This window comes from Corythoichthys intestinalis, chromosome 10 (assembly GCF_030265065.1).
Source record: "Corythoichthys intestinalis isolate RoL2023-P3 chromosome 10, ASM3026506v1, whole genome shotgun sequence".
In the NCBI taxonomy this organism is placed as follows: Eukaryota; Metazoa; Chordata; class Actinopteri; order Syngnathiformes; family Syngnathidae; genus Corythoichthys; species Corythoichthys intestinalis.
The window spans coordinates 31,147,864-31,170,094 of record NC_080404.1 but is presented as its reverse complement, the minus strand read 5'-3'; the positions used below and the strand labels follow the sequence as shown (position 1 = coordinate 31,170,094).

The following is a 22,231-nucleotide window of genomic DNA, read 5'->3' as shown; positions in this document are numbered from 1 at the left end:
GTGGCGCTTCGTTAACATGAAAAGAGACGCATCCAAAGTTTTTCAACGCCTGCATGAAGCTTAATCCCACCAAGTATCAACCAGACTAGAAAGCCATCAGCAAAACCATGCAACAACAGAAGTCGCATTATTGATCAGAAATAATCATCATTGATTAGCAACAGCATAACAAAGTTAATAAAAACAATTCAGAGACATATTGTACTTTAAATGTGTTCAAATTACATAAAATGCGCACATTACTTGTATTTTTAATTTTTAACATATTGTATGGCTCTCATTGAATTTGAAAATATGTGGTTTTCATGGGCCATGGCACTCTCAGCCAAAAAAGTTCCCAACCCCTGCTTTAGAGGTTGTTGCGCTCTTTCTAAAATGTCCCAAATGAAGCCAAAGTCCCGTCTAAATAATAGTTAATGTGAGTATAGTATAGTAAAGTCTTTGGTGAAGTGATGAAACTCACATAAGAAATGGGCATTGTGTGTTTGTATGTCAAGCTAAATTTAGCCTTTTGGGGAGAGAATTATGTTGAGTTAGCAGCTCATGCATTTACAAGTAGGCTCCAGCACCCCCACTGCCCTTGTAAGGATAAACAGCATGAATGATGAATTTATATTGTAGTACTTTTCATCCAGTAATAGTGATAGACATTAAATATCTTTTAAATGGCATCCTTCTCTGCTGACCCTCCCAATTCAAATGCATTGGACATGCATTGTCGTCAGTGACAGTGAACGAGTTAAATATATGCGCAAAAACAATGTCAAACTTTTCAATTTCCTTGAAAAGTGTCCTCTCTGAGAAAAGTATCAACAGTTTCGAGAATTCCCCTCATATGCCGCTCACAGGTAAAACGTTCCCATCACCTCGTTAAACCCTCTGAGAACAATATTGAACCAAAAATTTTGTATCTGAGGTTTAATGGGCAAAAATGCGTGCGGGGGCTTCATTGTGTTAAAGTAGTGAGCATTTCTTGAACGGCCCGTTTTTAAAGTGGCCCTCGTCCGTCCAGTATGCATCTGACTATTTAGAGGCGACGCTACCTGAAGAGAAGCGAGGGCTATTACTGGCCAAATAAGTCCATTAGCATTACCTTTGACACAATAATGGATGTGAGATACAATTTTCAGCTCTCCATTTTGTATTTCTAAGGATAATAGGGGGATTATCTGGAAGGCCTTCTGCCGCCGCACTCAAGAGCGAGACCACACTGAGGACAGAGAGCCCCAGCAACAGTTGTTTTTGCATGGCTTTCCAAGAACCTCTCGCAAGATAAAGCATGTCATTATTCTATTAAAGACCTACAATTTTTGTAATGGCTCTGGCAGCGGTCGGCAGAAGTGCACGCAGCTTCTTCAATATCCTGGACATTATTTGCTCGTTTAGTGAAATGATCTTTCTAATTACTCCTAATGAGGCTGTCTACCTCCATCCTGATGCAGCCACATCTTAATACGGTGTGGCGTTCTTTTTTTTATTTTCGTGGGGGATAATGACTTCTCAGGAGGCTCGGGCGCACGCTGCACACGTGGCAAATTGCCTGGTTTCCTGCCATCTTGTCTTCCTGCAAATTGCTAAATTAAGTTTCAGGGGCCTGAGCATTAGAACGGTTAAATTTGCTTTCTCGGCTACTTTAAATGATTGGCTCAGCTCTGCTCTTGTTTTTTTACAGCGTGTATGCTTATACACACAACTACATTGACTTGGTATTGACATATAGTGCATACAGTATGTAACTTTAAAAAAATGGTCTTTAGTTCATAATTCCTTAAAAATATATATTTTGGTCATCAACCAACACTTATGCAGTAGTTTTCTCCTTTGTCACAAAGGCCAATTCTGATTCTTTGCCCATATTTGGCTTTTTTTCATGCAGTATGATGTGTCTGAATGCAGATTTGTTTCTAAGTTTCATCAACAAGAGAAATACATCACCACTTTACAAAAAACAACAGAATGAGCAATGCTGGACAAAGGTGCAGAAAATGTCTTCTCCTTCTTCATACTACACGTGATGAACATAGCAACAAGGCGACAGTCTTCATGCAGTATGAGTGTATGAATGCAGATTTGTTTCTAAGTTTCATCAACAAGTAAAATCCAAGTGAAATACACCACCACTTTACAAAAAACAACAATGAGCAATGCTGGACAAAAGTGCAGAAAATGTCTTCTCCTTCTTCATACTACACGTGATGAACATAGCAACAAGGCGACAGTCTTCATGCAGTATGATGTGTATGAATGCAGATTTGTTTCTAAGTTTCATCAATAAGTGAAATACAAGTGAAATACACCACCACTTTACAAAAAACAACAGAATGAGCAATGCTGGACAAAAGTGCAGAAAATGTCTTCTCCTTCTTCATACTACATGTGATGAACATAGCAACAAGGCGACAGTCTTCATGCAGTATGATGTGTATGAATGCAGATTTGTTTCTAAGTTTCATCAATAAGTGAAATACAAGTGAAATACACCACCACTTTACAAAAAACAACAGAATGAGCAATGCTGGACAAAGGTGCAGAAAATGTCTTCTCCTTCTTCATACGACATGTGATGAACATAGCAACAAGGCGACAGTCTTCATGCAGTATGATGTGTATGAATGCAGATTTGTTTCTAAGTTTCATCAATAAGTGAAATACAAGTGAAATACACCACCACTTTACAAAAAACAACAGAATGAGCAATGCTGGACAAAGGTGCAGAAAATGTCTTCTCCTTCTTCATACTACATGTGATGAACATAGCAACGAGGCGACAGTCTTCATGTGTATGTGTACAAGAGTTTAAAACTTTTTTTAGTGGTGAATGAAGATAACTCTTAGGTTCTCTAGCTTTGGCTACCCTGAGTGCCACCTGTTTTAACTCATTCACTCCCAGCCATTTTCACCGGTGCAACCCCCTTTGCTCCTGGCCGTTTTACTGGATTTTGACTGATTTTGTAAGCCCCACAGAAAATTCTGTTCTATTGCTATATAAACATGGAACCCACCCAAAGAAAGATTAGACCAGGGGTGTCCAAAGTTTTTGCAAAGGGGGCCAGATTTGGTGTGGTAAAAATGTGGGGGGCCGACCTTGACTGACGTTCTTTACGTAGAACAATATATTTTAGCAAATTTTAGCAAGCCATTCCGTGTGTCATATTTGCTTTATTATTTTTTTAAATTAATAATTTCAACAATCTCGCAACTAGCCTTTGTGGCGTTCTCTTTCGACTCTCAGGCTCTTGTGAAATACTGCTGCTGTAAAATTAAACTAGCTTCAAGTTGCTTCAATTTCTCCGGGCCGGATGAAATTTGACCAAGTGCCGCATTTGGCCCCCGGGCCGGACTTTGGACATGTCTGGATTAGACTCTCTTCTTTCAGCAGGAGAAAAAAGTTAGTTCATATCTTTTTCCATTCTTTAGTAAACAGCATTAGAAAATAGCTTTGTTTGACCAATTTTCCAATTTCTGATGAAAAAACAGAGAAATTGAGCTTTTTGTGAAAGCATACATTTCAAACATAACTTTGACTTTAACACAGCTATTTTTTGCATTAGTTATATTCCAAACATCTGAATAATGTTTTCCTTTTACAAAATAACATAAACAACAAGACAAATAGAGCTTTTGATAGCAAAGTATCAATTTATCTACACATAACTAACTGAGAGATGACGCTGTTGTGGCTGCGACAGCCGGGGTAAACTTTTCCTTCATCGCCGCTTGTCTCTGCTCGGTGAGCAGCACGGACTCAACGGCATTGTCCGCTTCACTGGTTGTCCCGGTCGTTCTGCTCGGTCCATCGACGTCCAATCGGTCGTCTTCTGCCCGCGCCCCTGTCGTTGAATCGGGTTGCGGGTCTTACCAAATGCGCTACTGCCCTCCAGTGGCAATTTTATTGCTTAAAAAATGGATTTTCAGCATTGTGCTTTGGAGCTAAGTTGAATCAGAACCCAGAGATGTCTCTTGTGAAAAAAACCGTAAAAGTCTTTGGGACACTGAAACAATTAAAAATAGAACGTATTTATGTGTTTTTGGGAGCAAATGACTTAAAGTTACTTCGTTCATTCTGTGGTTTATATTGCTAACGGTAGCAAGCTAGCAAGCAACTGGCTAATGGTGTATGATTCACAATCACTTTGCGCTGCCTTTCTGTTTACACAAACAATGCCACCTCAGCAAAAGTTCGCCTCCCAGTAGCTACGAAACAGACATTATTTGGTGTCATTTTTATATATGCATTACAGTCATGGGTTGTTTTTGTTTTTTTATTTAGAAGTTCATTTGCGTTCAGCCAGTACAACCAGGTCTCATGTTTCTTCAAGTCTTAACAGTGACATATGTATTTTGTTAATTCAGATTTTGTCACGCATGGGATTTTCCCTCTAACATAAACTATCACACCATTGAACTAAGAGGCAGAATAGAATTTTGGGGGGGAAAAAAGCTTTATTTGTCAATGGCTTAAAACGATAGTTAGTGTTCAGTGTTCATCTCTTTTATTGCTCCAACACAGCTTGTTGTACAAGTACAGAATTTTTTCTTGAGTCCGAGTCTATAGAAAACAAGCAAGACATGTACTTCAAAACACAATTACAGTAGAGTGATTTCCGCGATCCTTTCTTAAATTACAGGGGACCAATACAGTGATCCCTCAATTATTGCTGTGAATTGGGACCAAAATTGACCGCATAAAGTAAAAAACCACAAATTGGTGTCATGCTTTTTTGTGATTAAAAACCCATAAATGAGGAGGAAAAAAAACACTATCCTCTATCGTGTTTATTTCGTCGGAAGTTCATGATGCGCTTAATATGATGTCACACTGACGCAACATCCCCCACCTACGGAGAACGCTGCCTACCCGAATGGTAAACCTTTGACGATGGAAAAGCACATTTTAGGGAATGGTATGGAAATGTTGTACTATTCTACCCGAGCCGTACTAGACCGCTTGGTGAAAATGCAGCATTATTACCTTAAGATGCAGGTCTGGTATAGTGGTGTTTACCGGAGAGAATTACACGTATATGAGTGTTTTGCAATGGTTGTATGATTTCTTTTTCAGGCATTTATTTATCCACATAAGATTGTACTGCAGTTCTCTAAATGGCTGGAAACCAGTGTAGGGTGCACCCCATCTATTGGCAAGTGTCTGCTGGAATATGCTCTAGCACTAATAAAGACCAACGCCATAGAAAATGTGGGTCACCAGATTGCATAGTTGTACCTAATGTTTTGACCAATGTGTGGCCGTCTGTACCTTCTGTCTTCCTCCCGCACTTCCCATTACTTTCATCATAAATTACACACCATTGTGACTTACGCTTGAATGTAAAAAGGCACGAGGCGTCATCTCGACAAATCTTCATCCACGCACCACGTCCGGCTGTCTCTTTGCACTTTAAACCACTCCAAATCATTTTCATGGTCTCTGCTATTAAAATGTGGCACCTCCACCTATTCATCTTTGGTGGTGGGGGTGGCTTGCATTCTGTCATCGCATCTCCACACACGTGTGCTTGTAGCTGTAAATCAAGCGAGTCATGACGGCTCATGCAGATTTCTCCGTGAACATCGGTACCGTCACAGTTGGTGACATAACGACCACTTTGGAAGCTCATAAACAGCTTCATTCAAGCAAACCTACGCCACTTCTTTCATAAGCTCCCTTCCTCATCCTCCCCATGATCTGTCACAAATTTATCTCGCCTCATCTTCTCAGCGCTCTCTATTTTACCTGAAACACAAGGCATCCGCCGGTTCCCCAATTGGGTCAGGGGTAATCTGTGAGGCCACTGGAGCTTGGCTCTAGCCCTGATTCTGCCCCATATTTCGGAACATAGAGAAGTGTGTATGTGGGTGTGTCCTTTGCACTGTACATGTCACACCCAAGAAAGCTAGCAATTGAGCGACTATTATCATTTCCCATCAACCACAAGGCATTTGAGAGTGCGTATGCTGAACCCACTTGAGGTTGGCAGAGGATGCAGAGCCTTAAAAAGGGTGTAAATCAACACATTATGGTCAATGTGAAGTATTAAAGATATACAGTAGCGAGTAGACACTGTAGTTTAAGCAAAAGGGCTCTATGATAGGGTGACCAAACGTCCTCTTTTCCCCGGACATGTCCACTTTTTACATCCTGCCCAGGGCGTCTGGCGGGGTTTTATAAATTCATGAAAATATCCGTTTTTTTTGACTGACGATTTTCACAGAATACCGTAATTTCCCGAATATAACGCGTACTTTTTTCCCCCAAAATCAACTTGTAAAATCATGGTGCGCATTATAAACGGGTACATGGATGGAGACATAAATATATATATATTACATATATATATAAACCGATTTTTTTTTTTTTTGACACGGCCACGTTGTGTTGAAGAAACGTATGCGGCGACCCGTTGCCGACCATTACGGTACGTGACGTCACCATTTTGTTTCGGTAATACTTCACTCTAATCGGCCGAATGATTTCGTCTGTGTTAAATCCTGCTTTTTTTACTCTTCATAAAGCACGGAATTTAGTTTCTTGAACTCATTTGAGTCAACGTTTATTGCAGCTCCGCAACTCTGACCATAATGTAAGCACACAGACTTCCTGTGTCCGTCAACTATAACTGTCCCTCAGGAAACTCAATCCCAAATAACAATAGTTCCTATTACTGTCGTGGTCATAGCGATGAGCTCTCACGGATTTCCGACTTACGTTCTCACTTTCATTTTACCGTATCAATCCATGGAAGAAACATTTATTCATCATGATGAAACGAGCAAGTTATACAGCAGCCTTTAAAAGAAAAGTCACATCTGTTTTGTTTTCTCCTAGATTCTGGTAAGCTGGAGAAGTTCGTATTATTACCGTAAATATTGTCAGTTTATGGTAATGTTTTGAACTACCAATATGCTATGCTTGTGCTGTGTTTCACCAGTCAGTAAAATGACATTTCTGTATCTGTACACGAGCTCTGTTTTCTTGTATTCTTCTATTTATTGGTGCGCATTATAAACGGGTACAATATTTTTCCCTAGATTTTACAAGTAAATTTGGGGTGCGCATTATACACGGGTGCGCCTTATATTCGGGAAATTACGGTACTATGGTACTGTGCTGCTTGTAACGTGTCATCAAAGAGCCTGCCCAGTTAAAAAGGCTTGTGTTCAATACATATATAATGAAATGCTCATGTACCTAAAAGTGTAATTAAGTGGAAAATACCTTTATTCTACTTGGATACAAATTTGCGCATGCGTGCGCAGTCACAGACTGGCTTTATCATGGTGTCAACTGTCAATTCTCATTCACAAATAAACCTTCGTGAGTTGTAACGCCAGGAGCTCACAGGCTATCGGTATGTACACTTGCTAAACTTACCTTTCGGCAACTGTTGACTTCCGTCGGAGCTTTGTATTGGTGTGACCTGTAAAATCCCGCTTGGTGTCGGATCGTCACGCTGCGGATGATTGTAAACTTTGATAGCAATGTCTGATTTTTGCCTCGGCTACCTGTGCTAGCTGTCAGTAAGGTGAGCTGCGCTAGCCATTATGGGATACTGTATGTAGTTTTGAACTGCTGCGTTTGGAAACATGCTGTTTGAACTGCTTGTCAGATTATTTCTGTTATTGTTTGTGTACAATATAGAACACTGAATATGAATAATAATTGAGTGGGAATAACAATTTGTCAATGACAATTGTAGTGATTGTCTTGAGGCTTCGGTTTAATTTACATTATTTCACTGGAAAGAGAAATGAGCTTTTTGTTAAAGATGGATTTTCTACAGAAGAGGTATTATCGAGAACATTGTTTTATATTATTTATCTGTACAGTAAGAATCGAAAAGACAGCTATTATTTTGTTCAAGGATTCGCCAATACAGAAGAGGCATTGTTTTTTTTTCCCCCACTATTTAATTCCAGTGGGTTTTATTTATTTATTTATTTATTTGTTATTATTTTAGGAAAAACAAAGTCTCTTAGATTACCTCTGCGAATTTGTGTCTTTAATGAAATAGCTGTTTTTTTATTTATTTATTTTTAAAACTGAATTTTTCTATCCAGACGGGAGGCACACTTTAAATACCCTTTTGGCCCGAATATAAGACGGTGTTTTTTGCATCAAAATAAGACTGAAAAAGAGTCGTCTTATATTCGCGGTCTAGACATTATACACATTCATGACGCTAGATGGCGCCAGATATCATTGAAGCGATGTTCTGTCATGACCAGAGGTTGCGCTAGACTTTTTCGTTGTCTGTCATTTTGACTGACAGGGTCATAAAAATCCGGTGTTCGGCCATTCCTTACTACGCGGCGAAACGTCCTACACAATGCTCAGCGCGCTTGCGCAAGCATCCACACGCATGCGCACATCGGTTAGAAGCAGCGAGAACTCACTATTTTTGTTTTTATTTAGGTTTTTAGAACCTTTTTACTGCCTCAAAGATACTTTTTGCATGTATTACCCTCTAATACTTTTAACCATTTTTTATTTTTTTGGTGTTATCTTTGAAGCAGTTGACCACATTAGTCACGTAGCGAATTTAAACCATCCTTATTTGATATAACTACATTTAGGTATTTTCTTCAGGCATTTTTTTTGTATGTTATGCCTGTATGCATCTAAACAAAACAAGTTTAGAGTGCACGGTAGTACTTTGGGTGTCAAATTCGACTAATGTAGGACGTTTCGCCAATGTAGCAGATTTTGACAGAACACTGGTCATAATCTATTTTTACCCATCACTTAAATTTTTAAAATGATAATAATGACATATTCAATAGCAGTGTTGGTCAAAAGTGGTGCGTTACTTAATCAACTCTGAATAAATTGAAGAAACTACCAGCCATGTTGTGTCTACTCTGCTCTGTTGATTTGTCATCCAAGACTCGGGGTGCGTTCAGGTTTGAGAATAGCGCATGTACTTCTGACTCCAAGCTGTTTGTCCCTGCTCATTCAATTAGGCTACGTTCATACTCCAGGTCTTAATGCACAAATCCGATTTTTTTGTCATATCCGTTTTTTTGGCGTGCCCGTTCAGACTGCTTTTGTCCATTGAGAGAGACCATTCAAGTATTACGCATGCGCTCTAATTCGCAGTCCGACACGTGCCGGTGCACAGAAGCATCAAAACAAATGACAAGTCATTCGTCATTCCAGGGATATCATATTTTGCTTTTCAAAAGGAGGAGACAAATAACTGACATAAATAATCCCCGTTTAGGCTTATATTCACAGTTTATATGGATCGATAGCATGCACGCACTGTCCGTGCATGTCACACACACATACGGGCAGTTTTCCCCGACTCTCCAAGACGGGCTGCAGCCAGACCCCTCTCCCGACTCTCGGCCGTGTAGGAAATGTTGAAATACAGCTCACATAGAGCAGAGAGAAAAACGATCATTCTCATGCTTATCCTCAACCCATTTTTATTTTTTTATGACTGTTGTCAAGCCCGGCCCTTCCCCAAAAGCCGTGTTCACTGCAAGCTAGGCGCTAATAACGCACAGCTGAAATCGGATTTGGGACACTGGACGGTACAGACCGCCGCGACAGTCTGGAAAAATGTGGCCCAGATCGGATTTGAACCACATACAAAAATGACCCAGATCGGATTTGAAATGGTCCACTTCTATGCGACTTGTCCCGTTCAGACCGTCAAGTTAATGCCTGACTCCAGTCGGAAAAACACGAAAATATTGGATTCGTGCATTAAGACCTGTAGAATGAACGTAGCCTTAGACAATGCTCTCCAAAGCTTCCTAACGTTTCCGTGTTTGCTACACTTGAATGCTAGGTCGGACATTTTTCCGAGTAAGGCCAACGACGTCATGCATCAAGAGAGACAATAGCTAATTAATATGCTCACTCGCCATCCTCTGGTCTGGGGTGTGAATTGCAACCTGTCAAAATGACGGATGGACTTCAGTTTTTTCCGTCACCGTTATAAAAAACCGGTCAATGACGGAAAATATTCGGTTAACGCGACCCCTGGTCATGACAAATCTCAGCTACTCTCCCCATTCACGACGCTAGATGGCGCCAGATATCATTGAAGCGATGTTCAGCTACTCTTTTTAGTTTAACCAGTTTGCATTATTTTATTGCAATGTTTTTCGTTATTCAGATTTGTTTCAAGACTACAGTTAGTTAGACTTCGCTTTGATGGTTAATGCAGTTATTGCAATTTTGTTGTTTTATCGCAATAGATTGGTTTATTTACATTTCAAAAACCAGAAGCCATTCATTTACGAATGTGATTGCACCTTAGTTTACATATTTAAATGTTCAGATATTAAGATTTGAGCGAGGCAAAATAACATACTTTTTCTCTCAAATATATTGTTATAATCATTTGTTTCTGATGTACTGTAATTATTTTCTGTATACAAAATTAATTTGGTGTTCAAAAAGTCTTTTTTCAAACTTGAGTCTTGAAAAAGAGGGGGCCGTCTTATATTCGGGCCAATACGGTATATTAAAGTGATAAGGCATTTGAGTGAACTTCAAGTAAAATTTAAGTGTCTCGAGGCCAGGCCGAGTGTCCTCTTTTTCGGAAATCAAGATATGGTCACTCTACTCTATGGTGGTTAAGTGGTTACTACGGCAGCCTCACAGGCGTTCTGGGTTTGAGTATTAACTTGCTCTGTTCGGGTGATCGGTGACTAATCTGTTCTCATAACTCTTCATATAACACAGATGACATACCATCACGGATGTTACCTTTTGAACTTTGTGCTAAGAATCTGGAAAGTCCTGTTCCTTTTTGGGCCAGACGACACAACTTTCTTTATTTCCCAAAACAATTTGAAATTGCGAGTCATCATACCACAGCACACTTTGTCACTTAGCATTTAGTGTTGCTGATGGTGCTTTCTAAAGCAGTATCAACTGACAGATCAAAGGTCACAGCCATTCAATGTTTGTTTTCGGCTTTGCGGCATATGTTCAATTATTTCTCCAGTATCTAAATCTGAAATTTTTGGGTGGCATCATTGAATGTAGATGATTCCTTGCAATTGTACACTATTAAACATTCAAGAAAAAAACATTAAACAACTTGCTCATGTAGTTATTCACTAAGTGGTAAACCTCGCTCCGACCGTTCATTGGAAAGAGTGAGCCTTTTGTGGAATTTGCATCTATACCAAATCATGACACTCCCGTTTACAATTAACCAGCCCGCCTGTGGAATATTTCAAACAGGTGTTTTTTGAGCAGGCCCATTTTTCTGTTGCCCATGTTTTTGAACGTTTTTTAAACTTGTGGCAGGCATTAAAATTTGAAATGAGAGCATGTTTGGCAACCCAAAACATTTATTCATCAATTTTTGAAATATCTTGAATTTGTAGTGTATTCATTTGAATATACGGTAAGATGAAAGGTTTTTGTAGATCATTTGATTCTTATTTACATTTTACAACATGCCCAACTTGATTGGAACTGGGGTGTATATTAAATTTTAGGCTGTTGCTAGTCTTTGTAGAAAAAAAATACATGATTCACACCTCATTTTGAATGAAATCAAATGCAACATTTTACAATTAAAACTGTGATTGATAAAAAAAATGTTTTTTTTAAACTTTCAATATTCTGGAAGGTAACTTTTCCCAACCTCTGATGTTTGTCTCTAAAGTGCCGTTTGCTGTCATTGTAATTTTGACGTTTTAAGAACTGCACTAAATATAAAACAAGTAATACCCATTTTGAGTTCAATAGAAAATTTATTGAATGAAGTTATTTCCTGAAGTGCTAAGTGACAATAAAAACAATGACATTTTTGTTCTTTAAAAATGGAATTGTGTTTTTAACAGTGTTGCACCGGTACCATTTTTTGGCTCACGATACAGATTCCGCTACCTGGCTGTGTGGTATCTGCCGATACCGAACCGATTTTTTTTTTTTTTTTAAATCATACAAAACTTTTTTTTTTTCCGTTTTAATACTAAATTAGTGCATACTCACATGAATGTCAAAATATTGCTATCTTGGCTTGGTCAGACACTGCTTAATAACCTTTGCTTTTTTGAACCTTTGAACCCTAAAACCCTGGGATTTAAATGCTTTCATAGGCCAATTTCTTGAGGTTCTTTGAATTTGGTATCAAACTTAAGGAACGGATAAGTATATAGTCAGTGCCATTTCACCACATCAGCACCACAGCTTAGTTCATGTGCTAAACATTTATGCTAGCAGAGGTCACTAGCCTACTTCTTCCAGTTTTCCCTCCTTGTAACAAAGTTAATACACTTCGTCTGGTTACGCTCTTTTTTATAGATGCTCATGTTAATGTCACTGGCTATTACCATTTAACATATACATTGAAAATATGACAGCTAACTGAGCACATTCAACAACACCAGAATAATAGCTCTCCTAGGCTAAAAACTACTTCACTTATTTTTCCTTCTCTTCTTCTTCTGCTTTTTCTTCACCTTCTGATTCCGTGGCGCGTTTGTGACTGGCAGCCATGTTGGGAAGGGCGACCCTGGTAGATCTAACCTTGTTGGAAACTAAATCTCAAAAGAATACATATTGAGCAGCATCGGCACGTTATTTCTTAGTATTAGTCGATACTGATGCCTGTTTTTTGCCATATCGGGGCCCCTTCCGATACTAGTATCGGTGCAACACTAGTTTTTAATTGTTAAAAATCATAGCGAAGGAATAAAAGGAATTTTTTTTTAATGTAATATGGGAAGGGTAGGAAGAAAAAAAATGTAGAAAATTATTAGAATATTAATACACATGGTGTATTTAATACAGTACAGGGAAGCTTTGTTGCCTTCTTGTGAGACTTGCTGCATATGAAGGCCCCCCTCATACAAATAATATACAGACTATAGCAGGGGTGTCCAAACTATGGCCCGGGTGACATTTGCATCCATTATTTAGAAGACCACAGTATACATACAATTCAAAATAACTTTGACACATTATTTATACTTAAAAAAAAAAAAAAAAAGGCTTTAAATTGTTTAGAAAATGAAAGTCAAAGTGTCCCTCGGTGGCCAATGTTTGGACACCCCTGCGAGGTGGGAGGAACAAGAAGCTGTGCTTCCACATTAGTAGTCGACCTTATTGTACAGGTTGTACAAAGGCAGGGCTGGCAGATTGCTGCCAGGATAGTAGAGGGGTGTGGGGAAGGCAATGGAGCGGGGCACTGGGAAGCGCAGAACGGAGTTCTCCCGGAAAACCAGCGGCATGCCTACCAGAGTCTGTGCCGAGGCATGCGCCATGTTGGCCGCCTCCAGCTCAGCCGAGAGCTGTCGCTTCCATTTATTCCTGCGGTTCTGAAACCACGTTTTGACCTGCGTTTCGGTCAGCTGCAGACTGGATGCCAGGCAGGCGCGCTCTGAGCTGCTCAGGTACCGCTTCATGTCAAATGTGGACTCTAGTTGGTACACTTGGCTGCGGGAGAAGACTGTGCGCGTCTTCTTCTTGGCCGACGAGCCCTGGGGGTGCTTGTCGCCTGTGTCTGACTGCCTCTCCTCGGACAGGGGGGACAGCATGGCTCGCTCCTGCTCCTCCTCCTTGTTGTAGTCATGCAGCAGGGGCGGCCGCCTCGACAGGCCATCGTTTGTTGATAAGAGCCCTTTGGCAGGACCTGTAGGACCAATAGTGTACATCGCAGTTATCAACAAGCACGTGAATACCATCATTTTCCTCATATCCAGTAATTACGAGATTTAAGGAAAGTTCCAGCTCTGGCGTCATGAAAGATAAGATTTCAAACTACAACGTCTACATAACATCGCCCAGAGCATTTGATAGTTTCTTGTCGATGGGAACATATATACTTCATCTCCCGACTCACCTGACCTGGCTCTGCGTGGGGTCAATTGTGTTTGACTCCAAGATTATCATTTAAATTACTTTTATGACTCCGTAACTGGAATTATTCTGACACACGTCATACGTAAAATTAAAAACTAGTCGTGAATATGGATTAGGCAGTATGTTTGTTTTTTTTCCTACAACAACAAAAACGTACTTCCATGCTTTTCTTGACTGATTTTGGTTGTCGTGTTACTGTAACGTTAGTCGTTTTGTGAAGAAATAACTATATCTCAACTATTCTCATTCCCCAAATTGCCATGCCACATTGTTCATGCCATATTTCTCAACCCTATCAAAAAATTCCAATTAGATGATTACAAAATTATTTCCATTTTGTTCTAAGTGTAACATTTTCATATACAACAAATATTTTAACGTTTACATCCAGCTTCCTTATTTCTTGACCTATAGTAAACTATTTCACCTTAGAAGTATTGTACTTATTCAGAACATTGTCTGGTGAACTACATTTTATCCCTCCATGTTCCATATTTTTCCATACCGATTCAGCTATTTCTTAGATTTGAATTATGTATATTAATATATATATTTAACAATGAAAATATTATTATTACTTATTATGCCCTAAAAGCCTGCGCAGGATGAGTTGAAAATTTATTATTATTTCTTTATAGTTTAAAGTTTATTTTTTACTTTATGATTTAAAAAAAAAACAAAGGTCTTTTTTTTTGTTTTTTGTAAACGTTTTTATAATTTTGTTATAAGCACACCATAAAGCATTTGCAAGTCCTTTCTAGATTTTGAAGTTAACTTTCCAGAGCTGTAATAAAGAAAACAACAAGGAAAATCAAAGCAATCCAAACTTGTTGGAAAATGTCTGCATGAAGTGGACTCCTCAGTTTGGGGAAACGGTTATCTTTTCGAGTGTTATATGAGTCCATGCATTAAAAGTATAAAAGAAAAAAAAAAGATCAGACCTCATAATAACACAACAATAAAATAGCATGCATGGGTCATTTACTGTATTGTTTTAACGTGCACTCAACATTTTGTGTGACCACTAAGCTTGAAGTGTTAATTCAATCCTATATGCATTATGATTATTAACGTCATTTTACGCACGTGTTTAACAAATATTTGCTTAAAATGCGTGTGGAGTATGGGCACTCCTGCACTAAATCGAATTGGGCTTTTTTTTTTTTTTTTTTTCCATTTTAAATCAACAGTTCTCAACCTGCCTGTATTAATTCAAGCCTAAACACACACACACACGTTCACACACGCGTTCTGCGCGCCATTTAACGCCCAATTGACGACGCATGCAGCAAACACGTCCCATCAATTAGCCGCCTCAATTACATTTGAAATAAGAGCGAGCGAGTGCAAGTCATTATTTTCAGCAGCAGCGCCACTGTGATGAGGATGAAACAAGGGCTGAACGAGTGTCACGCATAAAATTCAATTAGAGCCCATAATGCAATTAAAAGCATGACATCTTTTAATTGTTTAATTATACGTATATATGTATAAATATGCGTCCTATTTTAAGTCAGCACAAACAACATAATGAACCTCATAATAACTCATATCCCATCCAATAAAAAAGAAAGTAAAGAATTAATTTTTTAAGAGTGATTCATAGTTGATTTCGAAAAAAAAGTTTGCTTTATTAGCTTATTGAAACAGTTATTATAATTGAAAATGATAACAATGGACATCCGACAGCTCCTCTCCTTTAAATTGTGCAATTAGTGTCCAACATGGATGCAAACAATAAGAAAAGAATTGGTAATATAGCATTTTTGTTTTGGATCCAGTTGGTGCCTATAAAGTGAGATAAGATAGTGAATCATTTTTTAAACAAGGGTAATAATTTAAAACAATGTATTATTCTTAAAATGAACATGATGAGCACGTTTGTTACAGCTGTTTTATTAGCTGTCATGGGTTGGCACCTTAAATGTCACTATAATTAAAATGACTGAAACACCAGAACGAATAATCCATAATATTTAACCATATTAGAAAATGAAGAGAATCAAAAGTGAGCATTTTGTTTGTACATGCACATCTTGTATCGATTTGATGTCAATGGACTGTGCAGGTGTCCCCTAATAAATGCATCAGACCTAAAAATCGAGAATAATAATTCGAAAACATTAAAACCTATCTGCATTAATATTTTCCAAATTGAGCGTTATCTTAAAAGTTTTATAAGTGTACCCAATAAAGTGACATTTATTATATGCTATTGGAAGCATTTGGCGCATGTCAGCTTTTATATAGTCTCCAATACAAGCACACCATTAATTGTGACATAAAAATCGTGTGGTCACCTAAGTAGGAGAAGGCGTTCTGCGTGCGGTTCTGGCCACACGCGTGTCCGCGGGCCGGCTCGGAACAGAAGCAGTCGGCCGAGTCCTCCCCGCCGCTGCACTCTTCCTCGGATGACACGGACAGCGTCCTCCTCCGCGCCGTTGCAAGTGCCCCGGCAAGCTCCTTCGCACCCGGATGCGGCGGCAGCGCAGGCGGCGCGTGCTGAAGCGCGAGCGGTGTCGGGCTCGCTTCGGATGGCGTGCCTAGAATGGAGCGGATGGTGAAGCTGGAAAGGGGCCCCGTCGAGCCTTTGCTCCCGCTGTCTTCTGAGCTACTCATGGTCGCCTTAGCGACTGGGAGCTCTCCTGCGTCGCCTTATTCCGTGAAAATGACAACAACCACAAAAAGAAAGAAATCAAGAAAAGCCCCCAAAACAGCACACCCGACGTCTTTTTGTCCGGTTAATGTGTGACGGGGGGTTTTACATTGAAGTGGACTTGTCGGTGTTTTTGTCCAGCGTCAGGCAACGTGAGTGCATTGGCGGGTCGTCGTCCTCCTCCTTCTCCTCGGAGGCGCCGAGCTCATTTGCATGAAGGGAAGGGAAGCGCCTCCTGGGACAATCGCGGACGCACTGACTGGCCCGCACTTTTAACATTCAAAGTTAAACCGTCGCACAATAAAGCAGTGCTTGCGCTATGCCTTTCGCCATAGAACGATTTTTTGTCGAATATTACGTTAAATTGCATTACATTGCCTATTCTCGTAATAAAGATACGTTGTATAACGACTTTAATCTCGTTATAATACGAGTATTTTCCTCGTTATATTACGACGTGCACTCGTTAAATGCCAAAATTGACTTTATTCTCGTAATGTTGCGACTCTAATCAGTGTTGTTAATCTCACTTTAAAGAAGTAATTAATTATAGTTACAAATTACTTCTCCCAAAATATAATTGCGTTTGTAACTCAGTTACCTGAATGTAAGAGTAATTAGTTACCTGGCAAAGTAACTGGTCATAATTTTCATGGTTTTTTTTTTAATTCTCAAAAAAAAAAAAAAAAAAAAAAAACAGGTCAAACAATGTGAAGTTTAAAAGGTTTTTGGGAGAATTGGCCCTAGCCCAATTCTTTACCACACTTAACTCAGTACTTCTCAAATAGTGGGGGCGCAGAGCGACGCCAGGGGGGGCGCATGTGACCTCGGTGAACATGCTTTTTTTTCCTTTTTTTTTTTTTTGTGCCATACTGGAATAAAGTGTACTTGCACATTCACTCAGTGGGTGGCAGTGGCGCTCTCAAACTCAGAGTGCGCGCAGTATTTTTGAACTAAGGAAGAGCACTCAGCACACAGAAAACATGAAGAGCAGTGCGCCGCCGCCGTTTTCACGCAGCGACCCACTGTCTTGTCCGGTGTTCGGCCATTCCTTACTACGCGGCGAAACGTCCTACACAATGCTAAGCTCGCTTGCGCATGCATCCACACGCATGCGCACATCAGTTAGAAGCGGCGAGTACTCACTATTTTTGTTTTTATTTAGTTATCTAGAACCTTTTCACTGCCTCAAAGATACTTTTTGCATGTATTACCCTCTCATACTTTTAACCATTGTGTTTTTTGTGTTAGCTTTGAAGCAGTTGACCACATTAGTCACGTAGTGTATTTAAACCGTCCTTATTTGATATAACTTCATTTAAATATTTTCTGCAGGCATTTTTTTTATTACGTTATTCCTTTATGCATCTAAACAAAACAAGTTTAGAGCGCACAGTAGTACTTTGGGTGTTAAATTCGACTAATGTAGGACGTTTCGCCGATGTAGAGATTTTGGCAGAACACCGGTTCTCACGTTGCCGCCCGAGAAGTGCCATTTTCGGCTTGGGATCGTCACGACGACCGCCCTCACCTACGGTTCTACTTCGGCCGCCGAGAATGCGCTTTATTCGTGCTGTTTGCCTTTTAGCTTTGACTTTTAATACAGTGGGTGATGAGGAAAGACCACTGTTTACTGTGTCTAAAAATAATTATAGCGGACAGCCAGAAGCCAAATCAATTAAGACGCTACTTAAAGACATTAGACCCCAATCTCATTGATAAGCCGCTTGATTGTTTTTCAGCGAAAACGTGCCGAATACTGCCAACAATCGTCCCGCTTTGTCAGTGTTATATCAGTAAACCAGTGAGCATTGTTAGCATGCTCATTGCAAAATAACTCCACACCATTGCAAAGGAGGTAATACTGTGAGGCTGTGAGCAGCAAAAATAAAATCAGTCCTTCAGTCCAAGGACACTCTTTTTTTCTTTTATTCAGTTTTGTTTTTTCAGTCAGATTTTTTGGCATATTGTCCTCATGAGTGAATGTTTCTAATCAATTTGAATTTGTTATTATTTACTGATTTTATTACATTTTATTTTTCTGTATCAAATGGTCAAAAATGTATACCTTGAGTGTATTTTTACAGTTTGGATGTGACTTTTTTTTTAAATTCAGGCAAATTGATGCGCGTCAAGTCTTCTCTGTTACAAACAAAACAATGTTAATAAAGTTATACTTTATTATAAGTTGATCTATGTTACTTTTTTACTTTATTAGAAAAAAAGGACACAATGTTAGGCATATGTGTATTTATAATAGTAATTTTATAGACAAATGATACTATTTACAGTGGCGGCAGAGAGTTTGGGGGGGCGCGAAACATTTACGTCTTCCTTGGGGGGGCGTAACAGAAAATAATTGAGAAGCACTGACTTAACTAGACACAGGGGTATTGCAGATATTGCGATAACTAGATAGTAACCATTGCTATGTGTGGAAGTCATTTAATGTTGTGAATCAACCGTTAAAGTTGTTAAAATTGCTCCCGTTATTGCATTAGTTCTCTTCTGTCTACGTTTGACAAGTGAAGGTTTTAAAACTATTTCATCATTTAAAGATGGATTTAAGTCAAGATTTTGCGGATGTAGGAGCATTTTGGATAAAAAGTTACTTAGGTTCGCTAGGAAGGTTCTCTACAACAGAGCCTTCCTGAGAAGTCTACTGCTTTAAGATGGCGGCTGTTTACTAACGCGTCTAGTTCTTTATTGTACATGTTGCTAATGCAGCCGTGACTGTCATTTGCATCTAGCTCTGTATGTATGTGATATCTACCGAAGCATCATGTGGGCGTAGTTTGTCGGCTATCGGCTAGTCAGGTATTATTGGAGCCACCTAGCATAGTAGCATCGCGTTTGCAACGGCGTCACCCTCCCCACTCCTGCTCTGCTCTCTCGTCTCCGTGAGTCCGTCTTTCTCAGACTTTTCTCGCGTCAGTCAACGAACATAGTAACGCACGCCTTTCCCGCCTCAGTAACGGTAACGGCGTTGCCAAGATGAGAAAAGTAATTACTTAGATTACTCACTACTGAAGGAAATAACGCCGTTATTAACGTTGTTATATTCTAACGCCGTTATTAACAACACTGAATCTAATATTATGATAGGCGAAGTTTGACTTTTGGGGCCGGGGGGGTGGGGGCACAACATGTTGATGACCCCGAAACGCAGTGTCAGCAATAAAATGAACGACCAAGAATATTTATAATAATAAGTTCAAAATAAGCGTTTATTCCCATCATTTTTTAGGGAAATTCTAAATCACAGCTATACTTTTTTGCCATGATCATCATCCATTGAATATGGTACGCCCGCAGGTGTTCTGTCAAATTTTGCACCCCATCAGAAATTGCAACTTTCTGTTAAAAATGGCCGCGAATACAGCAGTTACAAAGTAAACACTACTAACTTTCTTTAAGTGAAGGAATATTTAATTATGTTTGATCATGGACAGACATGTAGAAAGGTTCTTCTCAGACACATCCTGCCATGTTAGCTGCACACAACTTCATGCCGCTCTCTCGCTGTTTACGTCTTCGCCGTGTAGTTAAGCATTAATTTACACCATATTTGTGTTGAACTTGTATGTTTCCGATGTTACTTGTTTATTTAGCACCTGTGGATAAAAGTCCAACTGAGTGTATAAGGGGGCTTATATACCGCTACAACAGCTTTGGGAGCAAAATATTATAAGGGGGGAAAATTTGGCAGAACACTGGTGAAGACTGTTGTACAATTAGTGTCATTATTGGGGCAAATTGAAACTCCGCTCACCATTTTGGCGGTGCTCTCTGGATTTTCATGGTCCACATTTTCAATCCTTGGTTCTTGCTCAGTGATTGTGGCTGCTTTTGAAAGCTTAGGTTTGACAAAATTACGTATAGCCATCTTGCCTCTTCGTTCCTCAGGTGGTTTTGGCTAAGCAAAGCAAATGACCGTCTAAGGTGCTAGTTCCTTTACTTTGTATTTGTGGGTTTTTTGAATAAGACAACTTACTGGAAGAGTTGATGTTTTTTTACTGACAAATCTTTAGTTACAGAACAGAAGAAAGGCATCAACATTAACTGTTCACTGGCGGGCTTTTGATCAGCTGTCTCGAACTCGCTGCGTATCTCTGACTTCCATGTACTGTGAGGGCAGACATTACTAATCGAACATGCAGATACTATTTACTCATATCATTACAATAGTGACATGATCTGTTCGAAAAATAATTTTGACCCAATATATATTTTTTTACTCATTTCATTTATTTATTTATTTTTTTTTTTTTTTTTTGTTTTATTGCATTACAACTTTTGGACAATATTTTACTAGAAAATTTTAAAATCAAATAGGAAAGTCAGTTAAATGCAATGACACTTTTCGGCCACCAGGCCGCCCCCCTCCCCCAAACTCACTTATGTATTATGACTATATTCACGTTGTCCTATTCTTTCTGTCTTTCTTCGGCCTTTTGTTGACCGGATGTTGAGGCATGGGTCCACCTGTTTCCTCATTGTCGCTGAAATCTGTTGCAGGAAAATCTTGAGGCACGAAGATTCATCGTGAGGCCGATTTTTGCAAAACGGCGACGTCGTGTAGCTCTAGATACGAGTTGCAAATACAGTGCTATATTTGTGGTACTTGCCCATACTCCCCTTTACTTTTTCTAATACGCTGTTTTACTACTTAGCATTAGTTTCATCTTTGCAGGCTGGGTGTGGCAGACCTGGAAGTGCACCTGCAGCACATCAACATTCACCACTACTTTTAAAGGGCACCACGGATAAAAAATCATTCTTAAAAGATAAATGTTAGTATGAGTTATAATAATTGGATATTTAAACACCTCTTAATTTTTTCGTTTTAATAAAATATTAAAAATTATCTGGTCGCCATTGTTACTGACGACGCAATGCAGTCTGGGCGGTGACCTTACAGGGCGGCACTGCCGAGCTACCACAGTGTCACTCTTTAGCTACATAAACATGTCGTTGGTTTTACCCTTCCGATTTGAACCCGAGGGGAAAAGTGATGAGTTGGACAGCACTGTCGATATTTCACAAAACAAGCAGCAAAAGCAATTAAATGAAGGTCTCCAGCGGGATACGAACCTGCCTTTCCCGCGCAACAGACGAATGCGCAGACCACAGAACTATACTTCCGCGTGACTTTAGAGACTTGACTTTCCTTATAAAGCAATCGCAACGCACATACATTGTGCAGTAAAAGCTGAAAGGGAAACACAACTGAAAAGAAAGTGCGGCTGGCTTGACCACAGAATTAGAAAATGCGGCTCACTTCAGACAGTAAGCGGCCAACAATAACAGGAATTGGATAAAAGGGTTTATCTAACACTCAAAAAACACGTGATCGCGAAAAGGTACAGACAAAAAGGGTCCATGACAGTCGGTCAGGATTGATTAAAAAAAAAAAAAAAAAAAAAAAAACAGTAGGAAAGCCGTGGTGAGAGGCAGACAAACGAACAAAAACAAGGCAATGATCCAACTAGCAATGAAGGGATATGCAAACTGTCAAGTGGTAGCAAGTCAATATCTCAGCAAGTCGCCTAGGATCGGTTTAAAGACACTGCTGACGAGCTGGAATTGAATGCAGGTACGACATACACAGCTCTGTAACAAAACAATCTGACCAGCACCAGAATGTGACAAAATCATGCCAGTCATCATACTAGCTTCACTTGCTAGCTAGCACAGCTATTCTCCCAGTCCAGCTCAACCGCGTCACCCCCAGCGTA

General features: G+C 39.5%; 2 protein-coding genes across 4 annotated transcripts in view; one reads left to right on the top strand and one right to left on the bottom strand.

Annotated features, from left to right (window-relative positions):
- Nucleotides 1-22,231, top strand: part of ikzf5 (IKAROS family zinc finger 5) — a 264,268-nt gene that overhangs the window by 187,663 nt on the left and 54,374 nt on the right. The window lies entirely within an intron of this gene.
- On the bottom strand, nucleotides 11,557-16,617 carry hmx2 (H6 family homeobox 2). Its single transcript, XM_057848809.1, has 2 exons — nucleotides 16,138-16,617; nucleotides 11,557-13,607 (listed from the first exon to the last, which is right to left on the bottom strand). Exons 1-2 carry the CDS (start codon nucleotides 16,454-16,456, stop codon nucleotides 13,066-13,068), a joined length of 861 nt encoding a protein of 286 aa, XP_057704792.1. The 5' UTR covers nucleotides 16,457-16,617; the 3' UTR covers nucleotides 11,557-13,065.